At 37.5% G+C, this 26,253-nt stretch overlaps 2 protein-coding genes across 2 annotated transcripts in view; both read left to right on the top strand.

Moving 5' to 3' along the window:
- The window catches only part of LOC124353510 (disco-interacting protein 2-like), a gene marked incomplete at its 3' end in the record, with an annotated part of 307,439 nt that overhangs the window by 78,903 nt on the left and 202,283 nt on the right, over positions 1 to 26,253 (top strand).
- On the top strand, positions 4,588 to 10,302 carry LOC124357470. Its single transcript, XM_046809302.1, has 2 exons — positions 4,588 to 5,887; positions 10,173 to 10,302. Exons 1-2 carry the CDS (start codon positions 5,559 to 5,561, stop codon positions 10,201 to 10,203), a joined length of 360 nt encoding a protein of 119 aa, XP_046665258.1. The 5' UTR covers positions 4,588 to 5,558; the 3' UTR covers positions 10,204 to 10,302.

Raw genomic sequence — 26,253 nt, forward strand, 5'->3', positions numbered from 1 at the left:
ACACGATAACCTCTCATTTAGCTTTTTCGGACGAACATAATTAGTATTCCGCGGTGACAGGGTTGCGAGAAGAGGCGGTGAATCGCTCACTGTCAGTGAAAGTGGGAGTGAGTGATGGCGATGTGACGATGTCCTGCAGCTGTAACAGAGCCACGATGACGTCACGAGGTCAGTGTCAACTGGCGAGACCTTTGGCAGATAGCTCGGCATGTGTGTGAGTCTAGTTGTCGACATCTATCATTAAACGCGAACACTTTACGAAGCAAAGCGGTGTTTAGAATTTGCTAGGTTTTACTTTTTAAACGCATTAAAAATTAATGATATTCGCCATTGTTCCGCCCTAATTTGTTTACATAAGCCGGATCAGTTGTGGAACCGAGGTGTGGGGGCGTTGACTGTAATTACCAGACTCATGAATAAGCTGGGCTCGAGTGGGCAGGTGACCTTGTTCGGGGAACAGCGCTTGTTTGTGTTGACACACGTCAATCATCTGGGAACTGTGTCGGCTCTCGGCTGCTCCTGACCCGGTGCGGTGACCTTCCTGCGGTCGTCTGTCTGTCTGATGGTGCACTCTCCCAGGCGAGCGTGGAAGTGTGGCTCGAGATTCCCCTTTAACTCGTCGGAGGTGAAGATAAACAAGCAGACGAGACAGGAGTGTCTCGTGTTGATTATAGACAAGATGATTTATACGCTTCTGTAAGATGAGCAGTTCCGAGAACAATGGCTGCAATTATTGTCAGTCTTGCTCTCGCTCTCGGTTCAAGGTCGCCTACGTTTATAGACCAGTTGTCCAGGCATCGAGGAGACCACAATAGGTTGATCAGACCGTAAGAGCCTAAACATACACCGTATGAGGCACAAGGCTGAACACTTTGCTTGTCACAAAAGTATTTTACGTGTGTGTGGATGTGAACCTACCTTGGTCTTGATCCAGCGGCAATCCGTGATTGTTAATACTCTGTCTATCGGCTATACCTGCCTGACTTAAGTTATCTACTGGCATAATCGTGTAGAGAGATACATTTAAAACGGTTTTAACACTGAAATATTGTTGTTATCTCCATGATAATGTTTACAGAGTTTACAATATCATACATATCTCACAGAGAACGTTTGACTAAATTTCTTAGCATATTTATACTAAATTTCCATTCAAATTTAAATGACAGTTGCAAAATAGAACAGTCTGTTTTCTTCTTAGGCGTTCATCCAACTTGGAGCTTTTTAAATAATTATTTTGATGTTGCTTAAATGATACATTAATTGCCGCAAGTATCCATTCCCCTATCGCATTCAAAAGTATAAATAAAAAAAAACGATATCGACATGCATATAAAGTGGTATAACTAAGTAAGCACAACAATAATAAATATTTAACAAACTCAACAATTACATATAAACGAGAGAATATAAAAGATACTAAATAATAAATATGCAACAATAAATAAATTACAATTAAAAAAATCCGATAAAAACTATAAATTGCTTCGCTGTTTACAACGTACTTTTTTCATTTACATTTTAAAATTTGTTTTGTGTAAAAGATGACATAATTTCCCACATTTGATATGCAGTTGTTTATGATCTTAGAGCCCATTTAACTGAAATGTTTTAAAACATTAGTATAATTCTATAATTTATAGAACATGAATATACGAAAAAGCGAGAGTAGTAGAATGGTGGTCTCTCTATATGTATATTTAACACTTTATGAAACTGATCAAAGCAGTCCGGGACACAGTCTGTGATTGACAGTTCAGCGCAATCATTAGGGCTGTGAGTGTGCGTACGAAAGTGTCTGCGACAGCAGGAGTCCGTAATCCTTCAGGACCACAGCTTTGAGTAACTAGCTAAACATGAGTGTCCTGGACAATTTATCCTCGGTCGGAATGTACGGAAGCAATCTGTTCGTTCCTCATGATTTGCAGCCTAGCCAATAATTCACTGAAGAGATTGGTCAGAGCATAATGCCACTGTGGTAGTCTGTATGAAGCAATAATACAAGTTACGGTGCGCGCGGCGACTGGCAGTTTCACTTCTGTAGCCCGAGGAATGCTTCCTGGTCCGGCCTGGACCTTGCACTTTAGTACGGTAATCGGTTGTCAGCCTTCGGCAGCGTCATCGATCCCAGCGGCCTGCCATCTTCTACTCACGTTCACCATCTTATGCTACGTAATATATCAGTCAACCTTACAGGAAATTTTATAGTATTTAAATCATAGAGCTTTTTCTCCGCACCATTAATAAGAATGCGTCTCACGAAGATGTCTACTGTTTTGAATAATCACCATATACATTCTGGTTATATTTACATATTCTGTAATTTTAACAATTATTATTGTTGTTTACTTCAGTATAAAAGTAGTGCTACATTTTGTTGTTGTTAATAATAGTAATTAAATGGAAATTACAATTATTATTTTAACCTCTAACCAGAATAAAACGTCAACCAATTATTACCGAGATCAACGTCAAAATGTTAAAGTACACTTCTGAATAATATGTTTCCAACGTGTGTGCAAACGTCTATACAAATCGCTTGACGTACACTTATCGGTGGCTGTTCAAAAGTATAAATACTTTTATGGGGCACTTGGTATTTCTAATAGTTTGACCTTTTTAAGTGTAAGTGAAGGAAATGTTTAATAAATTGGTTGGATTATATTTCTGTTGGATACTGTGTATTTGTAAAATAGAATTATGTTTGTAAGCAGTAAGGGATTGATTGACATTCTGAAGAATTGAACGTACTTTGATCGTTTAAAGTGTGTCATTGATCTTGTGCCATGGGACTAGTAGAGGGATTTAGTGAATTGCTTTTTGTTCTTAGTTATGAAGAACCTAGTGGTAATAATTTTATTCCTAATTTTTTTTTACAATTTCACACTTTGAGGATTACTTAGGATTAAACTAACCACGAGTTCAGTAGTGTGGCTGATTATATATTAAATCTATTATGTTATTATCTTCACATTATATGGATAATGTATATCTCAAGGTTAACTTGAGAGGTTAATGTACATTGATGGCGGAATGCTGAAACGCGTATGACAGATAAATGTTTAAAAAAGGGGTTTGTTTTAGTTGATTATTACTCTAATACTAAATCTAATATAGATTCAATTATATTGAATTCAGTATTATACATCTTTTCACTATAATGCTATGCTACTCTCCGTGCGCCTGCATGAGTGCTAACAGAATACAGCTACAAATACATGTCATTCCCTTACTACTAAATCTAGTATGTCCTTAAATTCATCCTACAATTATAATTGTTTATAAGACTCTCCAGAAGTAAATGGCAACCCTGTTACTCGAGAAAACCGGCAACGTCGGAAACCCCCAAATACCGTTATCAGCTGAGATAAGGTGCAAGCAGTTACCGAATCGGTGCACTAGAGTAAACAATTATTCGTGTCCTAGTTGTTTAGAGCTGTAGCATTTAGTTCAGTGTCACATGTGGCCTGTATTAAATTTTATAGTGCAAGTGTCGTGTGAATGATACCAGTTACATTATTGGCATTGCAGTGGTATCCCGATACATGAAAGTCTGTCACAGTCTCAGTTGCTTAGCCGTGATGTTACAGTTAACCTTGTACAGAGCAGTGTCAGTCAGTGTGTCGCTGTCGCAGTCTCGCAGCTGAGCCTGAGCCGTGTGTTATTATTATTGTAAGCCTAAACTAACAAAGACTCCCCTCTCTCTCTATTCTTCTCGCATCTTTGTACACATTGAAACGTGCTCAACTGAGAGCTACCATTGATCATTTCAATTCCGGCTCTGAGTGTTTCTGCAGTCTCGTCTCTGTGTTTGACACAAAACGTGTCTGCTGGGGCGTGTTCTGTAGTGCTCTCGGGGCCGTGTGTTTAGCGCAAGGATAACAGCTTTAGTTCGTAGATTTCACACCAGTAATGACTGTCCACCTGAGGAGTTGAAAACTGTCTGTCTGTCTCTCCGCACAATATCTCGAGAATGGACTGACCTATAGAATTGGAATTTAGCATGAAGGTTTATTTATACAGTACCAGCACTGAGTTGCATGTCACTCTGTGGGTTTTGGCTGAGCGTTAGTGACCATTTTGCATTGGTCTTAGGGCTAACTATGATGGCTACGAGAAAATCTGAGAATAATTAAATTTATAAAAAACTGGGTACAATCTTACAACATTTTAACATGTGATTTAGTAACACATGTAGTCTAACTTCGTATCTAAATATCTCTAGAAAGGTTTCATTTGTAGACTTACAATTTTGCAATGTACAAAATAAATAAAATAAAAACTAAAAAAGGGGTTAATGAATTCGTTATTGCAGATATCGTTATTTACTGGTGTATAATAATTGTTTAAGTTTATGAGTATAAATGTGTGTATATGTATATATTGTTATTATGTATTTGCTGTTATTGTTATATATTTATTTGGTTATTACTATAATTACTTTTTTTATTCATTTAATACTTTTAATATTAGTTAATATTTTCATTAATTTTTAATCAATTCTTTAGTGATGAAGAAACTTGTAAAAAAGTATTGTGGAAACAACTAGTAAAAAATAATAATTGATTTTGCAATACAACAACGGACTGTTGGAAATATTGTATCTGACAGTCTCCAGGCAAAGCAAACAAGCGGAGTAGACAATAACATTAGTTTACTGCATGTCAAGTATCTCTCAGCGCATTCTGTGACAAACTGTCGATATAAAATACAAGCACTCGGATTGCCTCTTCATACAGCAGTTGATCAAACAGCTACTACTTTTTGTATTTCGTTCAATTTAATATTTCGCAGTTCACAGTATTGAAGTTAACGTATTTATTGTCTCAATCAATGCTCGTCTACGTTTAATCCACCAAAATAAAATAAAATTCTTATAGATGTCCTTAATACTAGACTGGATAAATAGTAATGGTTTACATTGCACTTATATAATTACCCGTACTGATATGATTTCAATACATATTTTTTTAGTAGTGTGTTGGTATTAACGAGATTCTTTGTTCATTAAATCGGGAATAAGTAAATCTTTTCCGCTGAAATCGTCGTGTGGTTGCCGTGTATTGGGGTCTGCCCAGTGAAATGTCAAGATGCTCTCTCTGTTAGGCAAATTTCGTGCGAACAGACAAGCAGTTAAATGAAATTTTTCCAGCACATCGAGTGATAGACCTCGCTAAGGCCCAAGCAATTATTGTCATGTTCTTGGTAAATGCTTGTTTAGCTACTCAATAAATTAAAAGTGAATTTCCTTTTTCTTCATGTTGGAGTTGAGTAAGGCAGGTAGTTTTATCTTCGTTTTGGGAAAGGGATATGTGCTTTTACCACCTGTAGCGATGGACTCTCCGAAATTAACGTAACATCGTTAGTTTCAATTTTTGAGATAGAACCAAAATTGGGGTCTGTATTGTGGCATTGTCCTTTCTATCTTTTCTCTTCTTAACCCACTTGGTCCCAGTTTTTCTCTCCGGTATGTTTCTAAAACATGAATGTCGTCGATTATTACTGCAGACACTGTATGAGGGACGTTCTTCGTTGCCCACGGATCTGTATTTCCACGGATGTTGAGACTGGCAGTGAATTGTTTGTTGGAGAGACAGGGGTGGTATGCGGGTGTGTTCCTGATGGCCTTCCTGAGCAACTTGTTGAGACTGTGGTGTCGAGGGATGATGGATGTGCCACGCCGAGGGGTAGCTAGTCAGCTGACAGGTGGTGTGGTGGGGGAGGTAGGGGTGGCTCCCCTCCCCTCCAGCGCCAGTAGCCAGTTTCAGTGTGTGCGCGTCTCCCGCCCGTCACGTGTCGCCGCCTCGGTTACGTCACACATTGTTGTGTTGTGCCCGCGAGTGTTGTGTTATCTGGTAGGATTACCGTCCTCCCTGACCCCTTCAAGGTCACTAGGGTTACAATACGTTAATTTCAAAAAAATTTGTTTACTTTGTTCGCGATGTTGTGCTTTTTGGTGAATTGAATTTCACAAAAATTGTAATAAATTAGGTATCTGTTTATAAATTAATTTTCTTTAAGGGCAACGTTTTGAGCTTAGTCAAAAGAGTAAAATATGTTTAAGGTGATATGGATGTGTCCAGTCAGTATATACGCAATCTATTTGTAGTTTTCTAAATTTATATCTACGATGGGAATTTTAATCACTTACTGTCACAAAATTAGCTGAACATTAAAAATTTATATATTCGTAATTTGTATATTTTGCTGTACAAACTTTTTAGACAGGTATATGATTTATTATTGTAAATTAACGTTGGATACTAAGCGAGTAGAATTAGTTATGTAAACGTTGTTCATATAGTATCTGAATAAGGTTTTAATCATAAAATTATTTAGTAAAAACATAGTGTTCTTATTGATAACATAAATCAATATTAATAATTTTAACACGCTATATAAATTTATGAAATTATATTGAATTCCTTTGGAAGAGGTATCTGAGGCATTAATACATACTGCTATTTAGTCCAAATACGCCTATAATCGTTTAACTCAATAGTGTTTTTGTTAAATTGTAGTTTATCAATTTGGTGTGGCAGGTTATACAGCAGTGGGTCACAGAGTCGACTTCCGGTCTGACCGGAAACACGCACGTCACAGTCACGTCGCCCGGCTATTGTTTACGGGCCAATATGTCCTTAACTACCTGTCTTTGTGTTTGTCGTCCTTCCCAGTCTGTCATTTCGTTTATAGTTTTATCAGTTTTATATTTGTGTGTATAAATCTTTGAGTCACGGATTGTAAAGCATTGCAACGTCTCGATTTTTAATCACTAGTTTATATCGGACAGTTTATCTTGAAGTGATCTGTAATAGTTTTACTGTGATTGTATGTTCACATCGATTGTGGGTTTTCTGTCAAACTGGAATACTTAATTGGTGGGGGTTTATACTTCTGTAGAGTTTGCAAAGAAGGTCGTGATTGAATTAGGAACATGCGTGAGCACTTAATATATCAGACAGCGATGGAGCCATTTGTCCGAGACAACGCCACTTTTTGTGTGAACCTATCAACAGTGAACCTTTCTTTTGCATTTAATCTTGAATTTAAAAGGAGTCCTTTGTGAAACCTTTTAGATTACCAAGGACCCTTGTGTTCTTAGTAGGACCTGAATATTGAATTTTGTAATTAGTGTTTTAATATGTAAATCGTCCACAAAGTAGTAACTCTACGCAAAGCATTTCTACTGCAAACAAAATTCTTTGTTATACCGGTGTTTATTTATTTATAGGGGATTTTTAAAGTTCCAATATATTATACTTGCTTCATTTATTTCTTTCCAAGATCGAACTGTCATCAATACCTGTTACCACGCCGCCTCCATACCAATGGACGAAGGTCGGCTGAAGAAGAAAGACAGGTTAGCGCGGGTGTGATAGATTAAACCTTCATGCGATTGATTGATTAGGTTGGATCAAAAGTTGTTTCATGAACGAATGAAAAACGTGCACTGACTGCTTCTCCTTCAATTGTTGCCTTTTGTTGAGCGAAGATGATCTGAATTGTGACCTACATTTCATTTTAAGAGATTTTTTATAGTGAAAGAAATGTTTTTTTTTTTCAATTTTAATGTCAGGTTATTTTCTTAACTTCTTTAGGTGAGATGCTTTAGTGGAGTGAAAATAATAAACATAGACAATTCCTTCTTTCTTTTTTCGTTAATATATCCTTTACCACCAAGGACGTTTTATAATATTGTTAACCAGATAAAACCGCGTTATTTTGATGTTTCCTTATTTTTTTTGTAATTATTGAAATAATGTTACATAGTTCGGCGAGGACTCTATCCGAATCATTACTTTACTCCGTTACACTTAGATGCTTATTTATAAACGTCACTGGTTTGGGCGGGTCAGGGTTTAAAGGAGAGACAGGAAGAGATGGGTGGGCCGGCCAGTACCCATTTATAACCCACGCCCCTTCCCTTAACTTGTTCATAGTAGCTATAAGTTACTTGAGATACTCTTTCCTCAGCCAGTTTGCCAACGAACTGGATAATCGCAGGATAAATATTCATCTGTATGTTCTTTTATGGTGTCCTGTATACGACTTGTGGTAACAGGAGAGTTGAGTGTGGCGGTAAAAGAGTTCATTGTATTTACGAGCATCTAATAATATTACCATATTATCATAATTTATAAAAAAAGAAATAATCCATTTTCAATGTTTTACTCGTAAACACATTCCGGTCAAATAGATAACGTCACTGGCTGGAAAAACTTATTTTGCCATCTGCAAAACATTAATTAACAACTTTTTTAGTCGTGGTTTAATAGAATTGCTCGATTGGGAAGTTAACTGGTACTGGACAAAAGAAAAGTATTTGAAGGAACGTATAAGGAAAGGAGTACGATACTAAAGACGATACAAGAATCCCGACAGTTCCAACAACAGTCGCTATCAAGTGAGTCGAGGCATGTCGCGACGGGGTCTTGTTTCACAACTGCAGACGACACCAGCTGATAGCGATGGTAACTGTCGTCCGTCATGTCCACTTCCGTCCATCTGGACTGTATTGGTGTACGTGTACATGATGGCAAAATCTTGAGTCAGCAGTAGTATCGTTATCGAGTATCGTAGCATGTCGCGACGGGGTCTTGCTTCACAACTGCAGACGACACCGGCTGATAGCGATGGTAACTGTCGTCCGTCATGTCCACTTCCGTCCATTTGGACTGTATTGCTGTACGTGTACGTGATGGTAACATTTTGAGTAAGAAGTGATATCGCTACGAGTATCGTAGGCATGTCGCGACGGGTTCTTGAGCTTTTACAAATTCAAACGATTTCAGCTGATTAGTAACGGCTAGTCACGTCTATTGTTCGCTGGTCTTAGATTACATTGTGATGACAACTCCCAGATTTATTGGTTTTGGACGTGATTCGGTTACTAATAATTATTTTTTAGACTGAAAACACACGAATTGTGTTCGTTAATTTGTTGAATGTGCCACAGGTTAGGCGCAGAAAGTACAGTTTCGGTCCGCGAGTAGATTCGACAGTGGGCGGGCGGTGTGGCGCTCTGAGACCAATAGGCAATTAAAGAGGGACCCGGAAACTCGGAATGACGTCATATTTTCACTTGGAACGCAGATGTGTCTGGCAATCCGTGCGCTCCGTTTGTTGGTGCGAGGACACACAACCGCCGCACAGCCGTACGTCTACATTCCTGTCGTCTGCAGTTACATTCCGGGGCAATCTGTCGATTTGGTCTTCCGCAATAAAGTATACATATAGTTGTTGGTGCGAGGACACACAACCGCCGCCGCACAGCCGTACGTCTACATTCCTGTCGTCTGCAGTTACATTCCGGGGCAATCTGTCGATTTGGTCTTCCGCAATAAAGTATACATATATTTGTTGGTGCGAGGACACACAACCGCCGCACAGCCGTACGTCTACATTCCTGTCGTCTGCAGTTACATTCCGGGGCAATCTGTCGATTTGGTTCTTCCGCAATAAAGTATACATATATTTGTTGGTGCGAGGACACACAACCGCCGCACAGCCGTACGTCTACATTCCTGTCGTCTGCAGTTACATTCCGGGGCAATCTGTCGATTTGGTCTTCCGCAATAAAGTATACATATATTTGTTGGTGCGAGGACACACAACCGCCGCACAGCCGTACGTCTACATTCCTGTCGTCTGCAGTTACATTCCGGGGCAATCTGTCGATTTGTTCTTCCGCAATAAAGTATACATATATTTGTTGGTGCGAGGACACACAACCGCCGCACAGCCGTACGTCTACATTCCTGTCGTCTGCAGTTACATTCCGGGGCAATCTGTCGATTTGGTCTTCCGCAATAAAGTATACATATATTTGTTGGTGCGAGGACACACAACCGCCGCACAGCCGTACGTCTACATTCCTGTCGTCTGCAGTTACATTCCGGGGCAATCTGTCGATTTGTTCTTCCGCAATAAAGTATACATATAGTTGTTGGTGCGAGGACACACAACCGCCGCACAGCCGTACGTCTACATTCCTGTCGTCTGCAGTTACATTCCGGGGAATCTGTCGATTTGGTCTTCCGCAATAAAGTATACATATATACCGCCGCACAGCCGTACGTCTACATTCCTGTCGTCTGCAGTTACATTCCGGGGCAATCTGTCGATTTGGTCTTGGACCGCAATAAAGTATACATATAGTTGTTTTACAGAATTATATGTTGGTTCGAGTGTGAAATCTAGTCAGGAGAATGTCGATGTGAACTCGGGAGCCGAGACCATAGATTGTCAATTGTCAGTGTTGTGTGGCAAACATGTGATGTGTGAGTAAGTGGACTAGAGCCAGAGACCGAGGCCATGGACGAGGAGGACGAGGCCGCTCGCCAGCAGAGTCTGGTGGACCTGGAGCAGCTGTACGAGTGGCTGCAGCAGTTCGAGGACCCAACGATCGGTAAGTGGCGCAATTCGTCAAAAACATTCCCAGAAACGTATATTTCGTCTTAGTAAAGCCAGGTCTGAATCATCCAGGTTACTGCAAAAATAGTATGTCGTGCTTTGGGCTTCATTAATTACAAATCCTCTTCCAATTCTTTGTTTGAAGTTTACTTTTGATATGGAAGGATTGTGAAGGAAACAGGATTTTTCCGGACATTTCCCGTCGTTAAAAATAAAAAACCCCATTCCTGTCCCCCTTCCTTTCTATTGCCGCTACCTTGTTTTCTGCCGTGACGATCGCCATTTACTATTAGCCTCCGGTCAGACGTAGGTGGTTGGTCGACGAATGCAGACGAATTGTGTGACCTGTATTCTGTAGTTCAGTTTTAATAATTAGTGTTGTGTTTAGTCTTTTTATTAAGTGCATGTTTTAGAGTTAGTGAAGTTGAAACACAACATGGTGGTTGTCATTCCTGACTTACGCGTGTCACAGCGCTCTGGTATGATTTGTTTATTTTAACATAGTTTGTAATTATGTTTTAGGTTAGTTATTTACCTGAAGAAGAGATCATATTGCAGATCTCGAAATGTAGTGTTACTGATGTTTTGTATCACTGAACGATGGCAAATGTTCGGAAAAATCATTTTTTATAATACTCTATATCAGTTTCAGTATATTATATAATGTTTGGTATAAATTTTCTCGTTATTATGTTTCCTATCTATATATACTAATCTCTTTTTCCTGTCTAAAAATCCTGTTTCTTTCACCTCTTCCAAATCTAGTAAGGCTTGATTTTTTGTGATTTGCGTTGGTCGCCTCAGCTTGGATAATTAAGCATCTGTTACATCGCAGCGTGAATTTGTTTTACGACTTGGCCATGTGCCAGAGCAGTTTTAGGACATAAAAACGTAGGAGGTAACAATGTACGCGTGTCAGTGCTGGCCAAACGGTACTGTTTAGTCCTCTTCTTTGGGCTTTGCAAACTATCCAGGTTCGCGAGACTCCTGTTAATCGATTCCAAGAATTGTTAATGAAGTGATGTGATTTGCTAGTTAACAGTACTTATCGTTGGCCACGGTTGTTCTCACTGTTGGTATAGACTTCTTACATTCACACACACAGCCTACAATAGCCGTTGTTTGCCGGTGGGTGTTCCGCAGATGCACGGCGTATGGTGGCCCGTGTTACGGTATATGCGTGCACCGCGGCTATACTTAGCCCGCAGTTGCCGTGGAGGTCTGCGCCTAGCCACGCGCCCGGCCCCGGGCATTCCTGTCGGTCAACAGCTTCGCGGAACACTTGTGCTCACATTGCAGAAGTGTGTCAAGCACTGTGTCATATTCAATGGAAGTTATACGTCAATCCAACTTTCGAGTTCTTAAAATTTCTTTCTGATGAGACATTTAATGAAGAATCTCTTTAAACATTATAAGTGACATAAATAGTCTAGATGCTCATGTTCTGTCGATGCGGACAAAGCTTCAAAGCCTACACATTAAAGGGTGATAGTACAGTGATGGCAATTAATCCCCGGCAAGCTCCAAACTTTGCTCGCTGAGCTTCTAGTAGCTCGGGAACAAGTAAGCCGCTATCTCGCCGACATATTGCTAGGTTGTGTAAACTTCATAGCCTCTCAAGTATTTATGCTTCAGTATGATCATTTTAATTAATTCGTTAAATTAACAAATCCAGAAACAGGGACGTCACACGCTGATGTGATATCACATTTCTTCCTGTGTTCCTTGAGTCTGCATTGTACTCCTGGACGGCTGTAGGCTCTTTCACAGTGCGTATTATGATCACAGTTAGTTGAAAGTGAGGGAGATTGTCACGTGATGTCTATTAATAATCAATCGACTATTTCGAAACACGTCCTTATTCTGGATTAATAAAGTTTCTCCGGCCGGTTTACTGCCTGTAGCATTACGTCCTTGCGTATTTCCTATAAGGCCAATTTTAAAGCTTGAACTGTTTTACACCGTTAATCTTTGTCGTAGAACCATGGTTGATGTCTCATTTAAAAGATACGATTTATACGTATAGAAATGTATAACAATATTCAAAGGTCTTGAAAAAGCATTTTGATGGTTATTGGATGTGAGACACCCTCCATAATTTTACCACAAAAGTAAGCTGTACAAGTGTTTGAGGTTAAACATTGCTCTTATAGGGCTAAAAAATCAAGATGGCCGGCTCAGAGGGCCAGTTGGATAAGAAGGTTAAGGTTAAGGGGGCTTTAGGCAAAATTAGAAGTAATTATTGGTAGTCATTTGTTGAAATGATAACAGGATTTCCGACATTTGCCGTCGTTATGGGTTATAAAAAAGGTATAACAGTACGTTTCGAGGATTGGAATCTATCCCCTTCGTCAGTTGGGGAGGTATTAATACATACACAAATAAAGAACAGAAAGAAGTAAAGGAGGGAAAGAAAAGGGTTCAAACATACCCGAAAGCTGCGTGGAGTCCAGTCCACTCGTTGTCACTGCACAGGATGCTAGTCCCGAGCACAAATCACAAGGAGGATCACAATCACACACCACACAAGCACAGACATTAAAAAATAATGAAAACGTCATTTGTTGGTTAGTACTTAGACACCAAGCGTCTAGTTTTGGAACGATTACTACACTCAGGTCGTGAAAAGCTCATATTACACTGTTCAACTAATTAGAAGTAACTAATTTAATTTGAATGCGTGGAACCCTGAAGTGGTGTGTCGTGACGCTGGACGTAAGAGAGGACACGTCGCCGTTACCGTATCGGTACATCCTCCCCGTCCTCTTGTCGTGAACGGTATTGATAGTACATTGTAGAAGTGCTGGAACACTTCAGATAATGTCTTTAATACATGTTTGACTCCACATCGGGTTTATCGGGGACAATCAGGTCGTTGGGTATTGGGTTTCTTTTCGTTCAGTATCATAGACTGAAAGTGCTTTTCCTATTCGTCCACTTTGTAATTCGGATTTTTTAATGCATAGTTTGATAAAAAGTAATTATTATAAGTCGTTTGAAAAAAGCTGACTTACTTACGAGATCAAAGAGCGACCAAGGCACAACCCGTTGTTCATACGCAAAGCGTAGTTTGTCGCTTTTAATTGAAGTTAATAACATCCTTTGTAAGCTTATTTAACGTTTGAATGGAATTAACTTTGATTATGTGTCGTAATTCCGCCGTTTACTAACTACTGGAAGAATTAATTATGATTATGGAAATGCTTGATTATTTCATTTTCGCTTACTAATGTGTACATAGAATTTACAAGGTTTATACAAGGTAAGGCTTTTGCAACAGTGTTGTACCCTTCTGTTCGTATTTTATGGAGTTAACCATAGGTGTGTCAATGTCAGTAATTGATATATTTTTATCAGATGTAATCATATCAACTCTGTTTATAGGTTAAGTACTTGTAGTGTTTTAATCAGAACTAATCACCCGCACGTGTATTTATTATACACAGTCTACGATTGTATAGAAATGTATGTCTTGCTTAGTAATTATAATTTAATTAGTAATTTATTCATAATATTGTTGGGTAAAAGGGAATTTTAACAGTCCTGGTAAGTGAAGCTCTATCGATCAGATGGAGCAACACCTCAGTAAAACTAATCCTTGGAGGGCTGGATTCAAGCATTCTAAACATTGAGAACTAGTTCTTGGAAAGTACAAGGGAAAAATGCGAAGAACAACTCTGCATTTCCTTTCTTGAGTGCTCTCCAAAGTATAAAGTGATTCGTCACTATTTTAAAACTTCGTTAAAAAGTTTACAAACAAGTTCTGAAGTCGCAAATTGAGGAGTCCAGAAATGTTCAAACCCTCCAAAGTTGCAAAAGTTAAGACTTTTGTTTAGAAAATTACCGAAATTGCGGAATTTGATTTCCGCTGATGTTTTTTGTTTTTTTCAGTATCACAATACGGGTTATTATAAAGACGTCTGCAGAATAAAGCCGCGCCGCTGTATTATCGTCTTCTTTATTAATCTATATATATATATATATAAATGAAACTGTTCGTGTGTAACAGCATCACTAACAAACGGCTGGACGGATTCGCCTAATTTTTTTTTTTAATTTGTTCGTCTTGATCTGTAGAAGGTTATAGGATACTTTTTATCCCTTTCCCGATTCAGGATTCCGCCCCACTGGTTACAGAAATACCCGTAAGAAATGCATTGCAGCAAACATATGTTATTAAGTGAAAGAGTCTTTTCAAATTTTTAATCAGCTGTTCTTTGTAAACATATATAATGCGACAAAAAATTGTTGTTATTTTTGACAGTAACTAAGTAAACATAAATATTTTTGACGTTTCTATGTAAACAAACATTTTTTGACATTTACAACGTGTCACAAATGTCAAATTTTTGATAAACGTGATTTGATATCTTTTTTACAATTTCCAAGAACAGTGTTATTTTCCATCAGTAAAAGGCTTAAAAAAATAGGCAAGTATTTTTGTTTTCTCATGTAAATATTCTTTGAAGAATGTTTTTCTCAACATTTTTTTGTTGACGATTAATAAGGCACAAGGACAATCACTTAACGTCGCAGGAATCCATCTGGAACCCTCATGTTTCTCGCACGGTCAATTATACGTCGCTTGCTCAAGAGTCGGAAACCCGAAGAACCTTTATATTTATGCTCCAAATAATACAACTAATAACGTTGTTTACCAAAACGCATTAAAATAAACAAAAAACTTTTATAATAGATTTTATGATATGCTACGATGTATTAGTAGAGCAATAAATTAATTGGAAAAACGTATAATAAAATTAGTATTTCTTTTCGATGCTTGATTGATGTAGCCCTCTCTACTGCCACGCGAGCGGAGCCGCGGGTTTAGGCTAGTTATTTATATTTGTTGAAACATCATACTTTTCCTCATTACACTAGTGGCTACATCGATTGAGGTTAGGTTTCTCTATGTAGCCATTATCCCGCTGATAACATTCGTTCAGTGTAACCGTTACCTATACTCGTTATGCTATTTAAATAAAAAACAGTCTAAATACCTAGAAAATCTAATTTGTTTCAGACCTTTACCCATATCTGTTTTTAATAATTCGTAAATGCATTGGTACGGTTTACAGTCAAGTGAAGATTACCTGAGTACAAGAAGTGCTAAACAGTGTTACTGTAGTCAGTGTTCAGCGCATGTCTTGACAACCAGCGTAGTGTTCCAACAGCTTGTATTTATGATAATCATATATAATTACATACCTCACGGCATCCATATATTCCGTCAAATTAGGTCAGATAATACTGAAGGGCTGGCCAAACAGATACCAAAAGAGTAGAAGAAATGGTCGAACATGTAATTTGACATGTAAGTAATGTTAATGTAAGTATTAAACAGTATACTCTGGTAAACAATATTGCTTCGTGGTCATAACAAGATCAAATAGAAACACAAACTTATAAATCGGTTTTTAAATGTAATAATATCAAACCGTTTTATTTAATATATTTTTTATTTTTATGGTATTTATTGTAGTCTTAATGGACGATTTGAAATTTCGAAGATAAACGTCATAATAATAAAAGAAAAGAAAAACAAACAATATGCTTTCCTTGTAAATAGTCTGTTGATTTGTTATGATGGGTGGGCTTTGCACAGTTAAATATGTCTATTTATATTATAGTATAGGAATTATAAAACACAACATTGGTGGTTTTGTAAATAGTCAGTCATTCTTACACGCCGACATAAGTACGATGAAACATAAAATCATGTGACATCTGTATTAGTTATTTTGTATTTGGAACATTTCCCGAAATAGCTCTTTGCTAAGGTTAGCCAAATCCCATAGACATTCACCATCATCGAACTCAATGCTGCTTATATATAAATAAAGCTTCATGTGCAATTTCATGTCTATATGTAAGTTTATGATCATTTGAACAGACAATCGGAAATAAGTTTTGCCGTTTCTCTAGTGATAAGCTTCTTTAATGTTCAGTAAAAAACTTTCTACTGTCGGCATCTGATACTGCATCTGATCTGGGCAAATATGTATTTCCTCTATTTAAAGCAATTATACATTAAAGTATGAAGTGGTCGTTAATTGGATATTAAATATCCAAATTTTGTGGTTTACCAGTCCCTCGTAAAGAAGCCTACATCTGTCAGAAGTCCAAAATGTATTAATGGTACGTTCAAGGAAATCGTTAACGCACTTATTGCAAATTAGTTAAGCTGTCAGAACTCAATATTAAAGTTCATTAAACTAAACGTCTAAACCCAAGAAAGTATTTGTGAGATGAAGAAAGTTTGATTCAAACGTTCCTCACTAAGCCTTAATTAAAAAAGTGACAGATGCTACTAGAATTTGCCTCTTCCTCCAGTTTAGTTTTAAGTGTGTATTGTTTTGCATTTTTATTACTATTGAATTATTATTTATGCTGTATAAATCAAATATTAGTAAAGTAATGTAATATTCGCCCTCAATTAGATCTTACCGTGCCCATTTGATAACAATATATCGTTTTAAATATAATCTGTACAAATACAGTTGTAATGATATTTGATTCTAACTATTGCACGGAGCTCGAGAATTGAAAGACCGCCACTACCAAACCAGATCTATAAGTCGAAGCGATGTCTCAGTAAACATATAAACTTGTAGAGCTGGATATAAGTAGTTTCCGGAACTCCATCTACTCTATTACCGATCCCGATCTGGAAAAGTTTCTGAATAGTAAGAAGAATATGAGTAACTTTGCATATTCTTTCTTAAGTGTTCCCAAGATTAAAATGATTCATTACTGTATACAAGTTTGGCAAACAAGAGGATAAAATAATGTACATCAGACCCATAGACCACAAAATGTAGAGTCATCAGTGTCTCATCAGGTGCACAACTAGAGTAATGAGAATACCTCTTCACATAGATTACACTATATTTTGTGGCCTGTGTGTCTTTCGAAGGTATTTAACGAGTTCATTGTGTGATTCTTCGTCGCCTACTTTTTGGATCTCTACAGACGAACATGACTCCAGATTCCAGGAGTCAAGTCTGTGACAGCGTTAGACTCCAGACGCTCCACTAAGAGGAAGGTGAACTGGAGCTTAACTCTACATTCACATGGAATCAACGCTTTCCAACATGGCTAAGTTATGTGTAGAAAATAATTTAATAATAACATATAATAATATTATAAACTGAACAGTAAGCACACCTTTTACCCGCTAGGGTTACAATGGTTTAGGCTCTTTTTCGTACAGTGGAATATTTTCTTGTGAGATCACACATAACAGGGGTTGCTATCATCTTAAGTAATATTCAGCGAACAATACTCGTGAATTACTGATTCATTAAGTATCGCGAAGTGAAAATGAGGGTAATAAAGTTAGCAGACTATGTGGAACCGCCGCCTCCTCATTTCGTTGGTAATGATTCATATTATTTGTTATATCGTTATGCTTGTCCTCATTGCACCATTGCAGTTTAACCTGCTCATTATACCCATTAGCGTGTCGCTACTTGTGTAAAATAGTCACTTGTGTATCACAGTGTATCACTAACATGCTGTGTGATACAGGATATCCCTCGTATCTCGAGGTTAACCCTACAACTCTATATCAAGTCGTTCTATATATGAAAAATGAGTCTTTTCATCATTTGATGCTCATTTAATCAAACTGTATCAACTATCTCTCTTTTTCTTGATAAGATCCTCGCACAGACCAGTGGGTCATGAGGATGGGGAGGATAACGGCTCAAAAGAGGATCGGCCTATCCTTAAAGAAATAAAACTATCCATTCCATCGCTCCGAGGTTGATGCTTCTAAAATCCGGTTTAAAGTACTTGGAATGATTGCGCATCCCAAAGATTCCCGATCTGTCGTACCCACGCCGTATAAATAATCGCGTCCTAGATATAAACGTTCTGACCCAGTTTACCCCCGAGGTGGCATCGTAGTTGTACATAATTCCCAAGCCACCCCTGTCATCAAAATGGCTTTGTTTAAAACTTTAGCCATTGCTAGTGAACTCACTTTAAGGACTTTGAAAGTTCAACAAAGGATTATTGGAAAGGTATTAAAAGTTCACCTCACTCGGAGGGTGGGGGGCTTTCTTTAACTTGCGGACCTCTTCTAAACTTCCTGATACATGTTCTGCCCCTTGTCTACGCACTTTAAGGACGAAATAGTGTACGATACATGAAGATTGAATGATCACCTTTAATCTTTAAATAAGTATAATATTTATTTGACAGCTCGAAAAATACAATTGTATACCATTTTCGTAGTACTGCTTGGTACTGAATGTGTAATACTTCTCAGGCACGGGTAATAAAATTGTCTTAGATTGACTGAACCGGAGGCTAGGTTTAGGAATACTGCCGAAGATTTTGTCTTATTGTAATAGCACCTTATTGTTATAAAGCCGGGCTAGGTTTAGGAATACTGTCAAAGATGTTCTCTTCTTTTTATAACACCGTATTGTTATAGAACCGGAAGCTCGGTTTAGGAATACTACCGAAGATGTCTTTTGTTGTTATAACACTTGATTGTTATAGAACCGGAAGCTCGGTTTAGGAATACTACCGAAGATGTCTTTTGTTGTTATAACACCTGATTGTTATAGAACCGGAGGCTAGGTTTAGGAATTCTACCGAAGATTTTGTCTTATTGTAATAGCACCTTATTGTTATAGAGCCGGGCTAGGTTTAGGAATACTGTCAAAGATGTTCTCTTGTTTTTATAACACCGTATTGTTATAGAACCGGAAGCTCGGTTTAGGAATACTACCGAAGATGTCTTTTGTTGTTGTAACACCTGATTGTTATAGAACCGGAGGCTAGGTTTAGGAATACTACCGAAGATATTGTCTTTTGTTGTTATAACACCTGATTGTTATAGAACCGGAGGCTAGGTTTAGGAATACTGCCGAAGATGTCTTGTTATAGCACTGTGGCACGCGTGTGTGGTGTCGAGGTGCTGAGCGGACAGCGAGCGAGGACAAGGGAAGTCACTTAGACACTAGTCACATATAACATGTCGCCATTACCATATCCATATAACCCTGCGGCCTTCCCTGTCGTAACAGCTATTGATAAGCAATATAAGTGCCAGTGCACTTCAGATAATGTCCTTGATACATGGTTTACTCTACGCCATGTCGTCACTCTCCGCTATCTTGCTACCCGTAGATTATACGTCTAGATTTTGTTCCGGTACACTTATATTGTTGTATGTGGTAATACGTTTTATACTCTATAACGAAATGCAAACGATCTTTTTCATGAATTATATAGAATTAATCATACATCTCAATGTTTTGTGATTATTGTTTTTTACTTTGTCATTGCGGTGACTTGTGCTTTTGTGTATCTGGAACACCTTGCTTGTAATGTGAAGTAAGATGTTTTAAATTAAAAGTCCTAATCAATTGCCTTAATATTGTTCGTGTCCGACAAATAGCTTTTTAAGGTAATAAATAACTCGTTTACGGTTGAGACACTTTATCGTAAAGTAAAAAACTTAATTAGGCACGACACGAACAAAAGCACAGTGTTTTGCCTCTTAACTATATCCCTTGTTCAAAAGCAAGACGTAGTGTGTCGTTTTTTACCTAACACGTTTTAACATACTTGTCAGTAGTACCACTATCAAGAAATTCTCACTTTATTTTAAAATTGTAATACCTTTGAAAATACTAAGTAATCTAATAGTAGATTGTTACAGTCCTGTAATAGAATACAGTGTCATTGTCTGGTGTTAAATATGATTTTGCAGGTTAATGGGTTTCATTTTTTTTAGTTAACCTCTTAAATATTTAAAATAGAGGAACATATTTGCTGGTGTAGTAATTGTCCTTATTGTGAAAAGAGAAAAATAATATTAACGAAGCCATTTTGCTTATATACTATAACATGTTTTAAAATCTACCAATACTCCGTATGGTAAATACCAACCTTTCTGGCCTGTACAGCAGGTCTTTTGGCACTGGAATTCTGTGTCCGTAGTTTTACTGTTCAATTTATATCCACACAAAAATTGAATGTTGATGACAAAATCAAATAGAATAATGCAATATTCTAGATCGCTTGGTTAGTTTATTGTCTGTGGTATTTTAATCTATTTACTCGTAATGTATCAATCTGCTGTTGGTTACAGTTTAAAGTACAGTAGAATCAGCCCTACATCATGTAGGGGAATGTCGTGCGAATTTCTCTGGCGGATATATCCGTAGTTGTATATTTGCCTTATGGTCAGTAACAGATATATTATAGTGGTACGTTAATTGGACATAGTAAATGGCTCTAATACTAGTTAGTTATGAAACTCAATGTTAGGATACATTAAACCTTTTGACGACAAGGCGGCCCCTATAGCGTATTTGTTGGATAAGGAACATTTGATTTAGAGGTTCTTCAGCTGGACTAAGAGTCGGCTGTACTGGCAGCCATATTGATTGTAGCCACATAAGAACAATGTTAAACCGTATGTGCTCTTACGACCTTATCTTTAGTCGTAGATCTATGGCGCTTTACCTTTAAACTGTTCAAAGAGTCCGTGTATATGCGTATTAATTATAGATTTCAAATGAGACATCTCTTACCTCTGCGATAAGAAAAATAAGGGTACAGAAGTGAATGAAGTACATTGTTCTTATGTGGAAAACCCCAAGGTCATTTTACTACAGCTGGCTTCAAATATCTGATGCTACCGTAAATTTTTGTCTTTTTTTACTTACGAATACGAATTGTAACAACTATAATTCACTCTTATTAGGCTTACTAAAATCGTACCTCAAATTCCGTACTTATAATATTTTTATACTGCTTTTAGAGAAATGATCTTGAGTGCTGCGAAATTGTCGTAATGGAATGCTTCGTGTCCTGGAACGAGATTAAATAGAAAAGTCAAATCGATGAGGTATCTCGGCGAAAGCGCCTCAGAGAATGGGGTCGGAATAGTTTCCCAAACTCCATCCACATCGTTACCTATTCCGATCTGATGCACAAATATTGGAATCGTGGCCAGCAAGAGACTTTTCTTCTTAAACTTTACTCTAATGTAGATTGAATTGTAAGCATTTTTAAAACCAAGCTTATAAAAGGTTAAATAATGCTGAAGGGTATGTTCAAATATTCGTTTCAGAATTGTTAATTCTGTCACGAAGTATACGTACTCTATACGATTATAATGAATCTTTAATTTTCGGAAGGCAAGTTTTACGCTGGCGTAGGTGTAACAACCTCGATTTGCGTAGAGAACGTGAAGGGCCTATTTCTTATAATTCTAGCTTTGTTTCCTCTCAGTGTTTAAACATTGAATGTCTACATGCCAAGTCACTATAAAATTATGTCCGTGTTGGAATAGTTTGGCTACATGTGTGGATGGATATTTACATGATGGATTTACATTTACTAGATGTATTGAGATTATTTACACATTTATGTATTCTGACATTTTCTCGTTGCCATCTTGGTTACCCATAATACCAATGTTATTTATTCGCAAACGCTCAACCAACTCTCTTGGGAGTGACGTGCACCATCATCTAACTCATTATTCCTCATATAACTGGAACTTCAAGCACAATTTCAAGTCAATTAGTTACTTCGCGTTAGAAATATTGTGTGGACAGACAGGAATGAAATCTTTCCGCCCCACGAGTGAAAGACTTCGCCAAAGCACAGGCAAGACATTATCCACTAAAATTCTAGCGTCTGTATGGTACTCAAATGTCTCTTCGGTACACACTATCAACAATATGTCACTGGATAGACAAGTATTTCTGTACTACTCTAAGCCAATATGTTTTATCAGCATTTTACTATTATTCTTGCGTATTTGGAATATAATTTACATCTTATTCAATGGTTTAATTATAATTTGCAGTCACTCATTGTATCTTACATTCTCTTCCAACCATCATACAATTTGTAATTGGGACATTATATGATTATTAACGTAGCTATGGTGGGAAGGGTTGATTCAATGTGAATGTTGAGTTTAGCTCCAGTTCACCTTCCTCTTAGTGCAGCGTCTGGAATCTGACGTTTTGTTTTGAGCTTCTTCGTCGCCCAATTATTTTGTATCTCTTCAGACGAACATGATGCTAGAATGTGGGAGTTAAGGCTGCGACAGCGTCATATTTCAGACGCTGCACCAACAGGGAGGTGAACTGGAGCTGAACTCAATATTCTCAGACGATTACTACCGTGATATTGTTTGTTAACTGATGTAACAGGTCGTCTGAATTTCTGTTAGTAAATATAAACTGAAAGGATAAATATCACACAATAGCTTAATTTTTGTTTTTGTTCTTTTTAATATTATACTAATGAGTCAATATCTTTTTCTAAACTGTTTGTTCCCCCGTAAGTCAATGTAGAGTGTGGGCATGAAATCAAACAGACGATCGGGAGTGATCCATTACTAATCTTTATGCAGAAGTAACTGTTAAGGAAGTGTCATAAACGGTTAACTGTTCACTGTAACATTCCCTTAAAGGATTTATGTCCTAATTCAGAGTCAATACTCTCGCGTTACGACCCGTTGTTTATCTACTTACATTTAGTTTCACGTTATTGTACTGCTCGACACAACGTAAGGGTTAGTGTGTTAACTATAACTGACTATACCGGTGGCCATCTTGGTTGTTGGCCATAACAACAACGTTTAACCTTGTTGTTAATCACTTTTTCGACCCAGGTTTTAGTAGTGGAATACTGGAAGTTGTCTCGTTTTGAAGAAATATTTATTACTCATCGAAGGGATTTATTATATTTTTCGATATTTTGATTTGTTTTTTAGACCAGCTCTTTTAATTTTTACAATAATGTAAAACCGTTAAATACTCCAAAAGTATAGTCTTAAACAAGTTTGGATGCCTATTAATTATTGATTTAAAACAAGGATTTCCCATAACGCTATGATGAACCATATGCGTGAAGATAAACAGATGTCTTGTGTGTGGGGGGGGGGGGGGCTAGTAAAAAGTCGTTTTACTAAAGCCATCTTTTACGATTGTGTCGTTACTGAAAGCTGTATGAACGAGAGGATTGCAATTTGTAGTTAATTAATTCGTAGTGATTTAAAAATATTTTTAATAGACAAATATTTATCTTATACCTAAATGTAAATTCGGTTTTATCCTCCATTCTTCAGGTTCTATAGATGAAACGTTATCGTATCTCATAAATTGCCATTTCTGAATTGCGATATCCGTCCTAACATAAATAATAGTGTCCGAGATATAAACGTCCTGACCCAGTTCACTTCGAGAGGACGGTATCACTTCCCTTCCCTATTCTTCAGGTTCTATAGATCGATCGTTATCGTATCTCATAAATTGCCATTTCTGAACTGTGATATCCGTCCTAACATAAATAGTAGTGTCCGAGATATAAACGTCCTGACCCAGTTCACTTCGAGAGGACGGTATCACTTCCCTTCCCTATTCTTCAGGTTCTATAGATCGTACGTTATCGTATCTCATTAGTTGCCATTTCTGAACTGTGATATCCGTCCTAACATAAATAGTAGTGTCCGAGATATAAACGTCCTGACCCAGTTCACTTCGAGAGGACGGTATCACTTCCCTTCCCTATTCTTCAGGTTCTATAGATCGTACGTTATCGTATCTCATAAGTTGCCATTTCTGAACTGCGATATCCGTCCTAACATAAATAGTAGTGTCCGAGATATAAACGTCCTGACCCAGTTCACTTCGAGAGGACGGTATCACTTCCCTTCCCTATTCTTCAGGTTCTATAGATCGTACGTTATCGTATCTCATTAGTTGCCATTTTGGAACTGTGATATCCGCCGTAAAATAAATAGTAGTGTCCGAGATATAAACGTCCTGACCCAGTTCACTTCGAGAGGACGGTATCACTTCCCTTCCCTATTCTTTCAGGTTTTATAGATCGAACGATATCGTATCTCATAAATTGCCATTTCTGAACTGCGATATCCGTCCTAACATAAATAGTAGTGTCCGAGATATAAACGTCCTGACCCAGTTCACTTCGAGAGGACGGTATCACTTCCCTTCCCTATTCTTCAGGTTTTATAGATCGAACGATATCGTATCTCATAAATTGCCATTTCTGAACTGCGATATCCGTCCTAACATAAATAGTAGTGTCCGAGATATAAACGTCCTGACCCAGTTTACTTCGAGAGGACGATATCACATAGTTGTGTGTGACACCCCTCCCTCCCCCTCCCGCGCAATCACGCTGGGGTCTCAGTTATTGCTCGTTATAAAAGTTTGAAAATTAAAACGATTTACAGCTCACCTAAGTTGGCGCTTTTCCGACATTCCAGGAACTCTTCCACACCGCCCGATGTATGTTCTGCTTTTTGTTCACCTTGTGCTCGTGTAGAGTATATCCCTAACCCAATTAAACTTGGTAATTTGGTATTATACGGGGACCACTATTATACAGCGCGTTACGTTAGGCATGTTAGATTAGGTTATCGCAAACATGTTACTAATAGTACCAAGTTTTAGGTTAGTTCTCACATGATCTGAGCTTGAATTTAGTTACTATCTCAAGGGATGTTTTTTTTCGTCAGAAGTGCGGAGTGGCGTCAAAAGCGCCACCGGATCCCGCACTGATGGCCGGGAGCATTTACGATCTTCTGTACTTTTCCGACCTCAGATCACGTTGAACGATCTGGTGAAAAAAAAACGTTCCTCTAGGTAGTACCTAAGTTCAAGGTCAGACCAGGTGAGCGCTCGTAAAGTTTAAATTTAACCCTTTCCAAGTAAATAACGTACTTAAGTACGTATTTAAGTTTAATACATACTTAAGCATTTTAATAATTATATATCGTAATAATAAGTAGTACATTCGTACCTACTATACTAGTGGCCTCCGTACGATACATGAGTGCCTAAACTTGTTTAATGTATTACGTTTATATTGATTAATGTAAGTAAAATCACTCTAAAACCAGAACTGCGCCGTGTAATTCACAAAATAGCAAATAGTTGTGTTGTATGTACGTAAGATTAGATAGCATATTTTAATTTGTGTAACCTTTAAAATATTTGGAACACAACATAATGGCATATTAAACCATTGTTCTGCTCGAGTAACAATGCAATAAGACCAACAATTACTTTTCCCTCAGCAGTCATAACGTACCTTATGTATTATATACTATTTGTAATTTAAGGTAGTGCAATAATAACAATACATTTATCATATTATTAAAGGTTGGATCAGGTAGGAAGCCTGAAATGTTTTATTACTGACGTAAGGGACATTTCATTGCAATCCTGGGTTGTAGCAAATAAACTGTTGTTTAATTCCACCTAGAATATATTGTTTAAATGTGGTGTGATTAGAGATTAGTGGACTACCGCCTGGAATATATTGTTTAAATGTAGAATGATTACAGTTTAATGGACTTCCACCTGGAATACATCGTTTAAATGTTGCATGATTACAGTTTAATGGACTTCCACCTGGAATACATTGTTTAAATGTTGCATGATTACAGTTTAATGGACTTCCACCTGGAATACATTGTTTAAATGTTGCATGAGTATACAGGAGTGAGTACTTACGATAACAATACTGTTAAATTTATTCATTGTTGATAATTATACTTATATTATTAATAATTCACAAATTGTTAGGATCGCAATATGTCCCGTAGTACCTATATCAATAATTTACGTTGCGTCTGTAATGGTGTGCACGGAGACAACGAAGAAGTATCACTTTGCTTCGAACTTAGGTTTGTATTTAACTGCTTCATATTTATTTGATATTACTTTAAGTGTTGGTTGAGTCTAGTGCAAGATTTAGATTCCACAAAATGTTATAATACTCATAAATTCGAGAATAAGAATTGTACAAAAATCAAACATA

Source organism: Homalodisca vitripennis, chromosome 1, assembly GCF_021130785.1.
Source record: "Homalodisca vitripennis isolate AUS2020 chromosome 1, UT_GWSS_2.1, whole genome shotgun sequence".
Classification (NCBI taxonomy): domain Eukaryota; kingdom Metazoa; phylum Arthropoda; class Insecta; order Hemiptera; family Cicadellidae; genus Homalodisca; species Homalodisca vitripennis.

Excerpts from the sequence above, each read along its gene's own strand:
- LOC124357470 (XM_046809302.1), top strand. The coding sequence starts at position 5,559 with ATGTTGAGACTGGCAGTGAATTGTTTGTTGGAGAGACAGGGGTGGTAT. Across the intron at positions 5,888-10,172 it reads TCCTCCCTGACCCCTTCAAG|AATTATATGTTGGTTCGAGT; the intron begins GTCACTAGGGTT and ends GTTGTTTTACAG.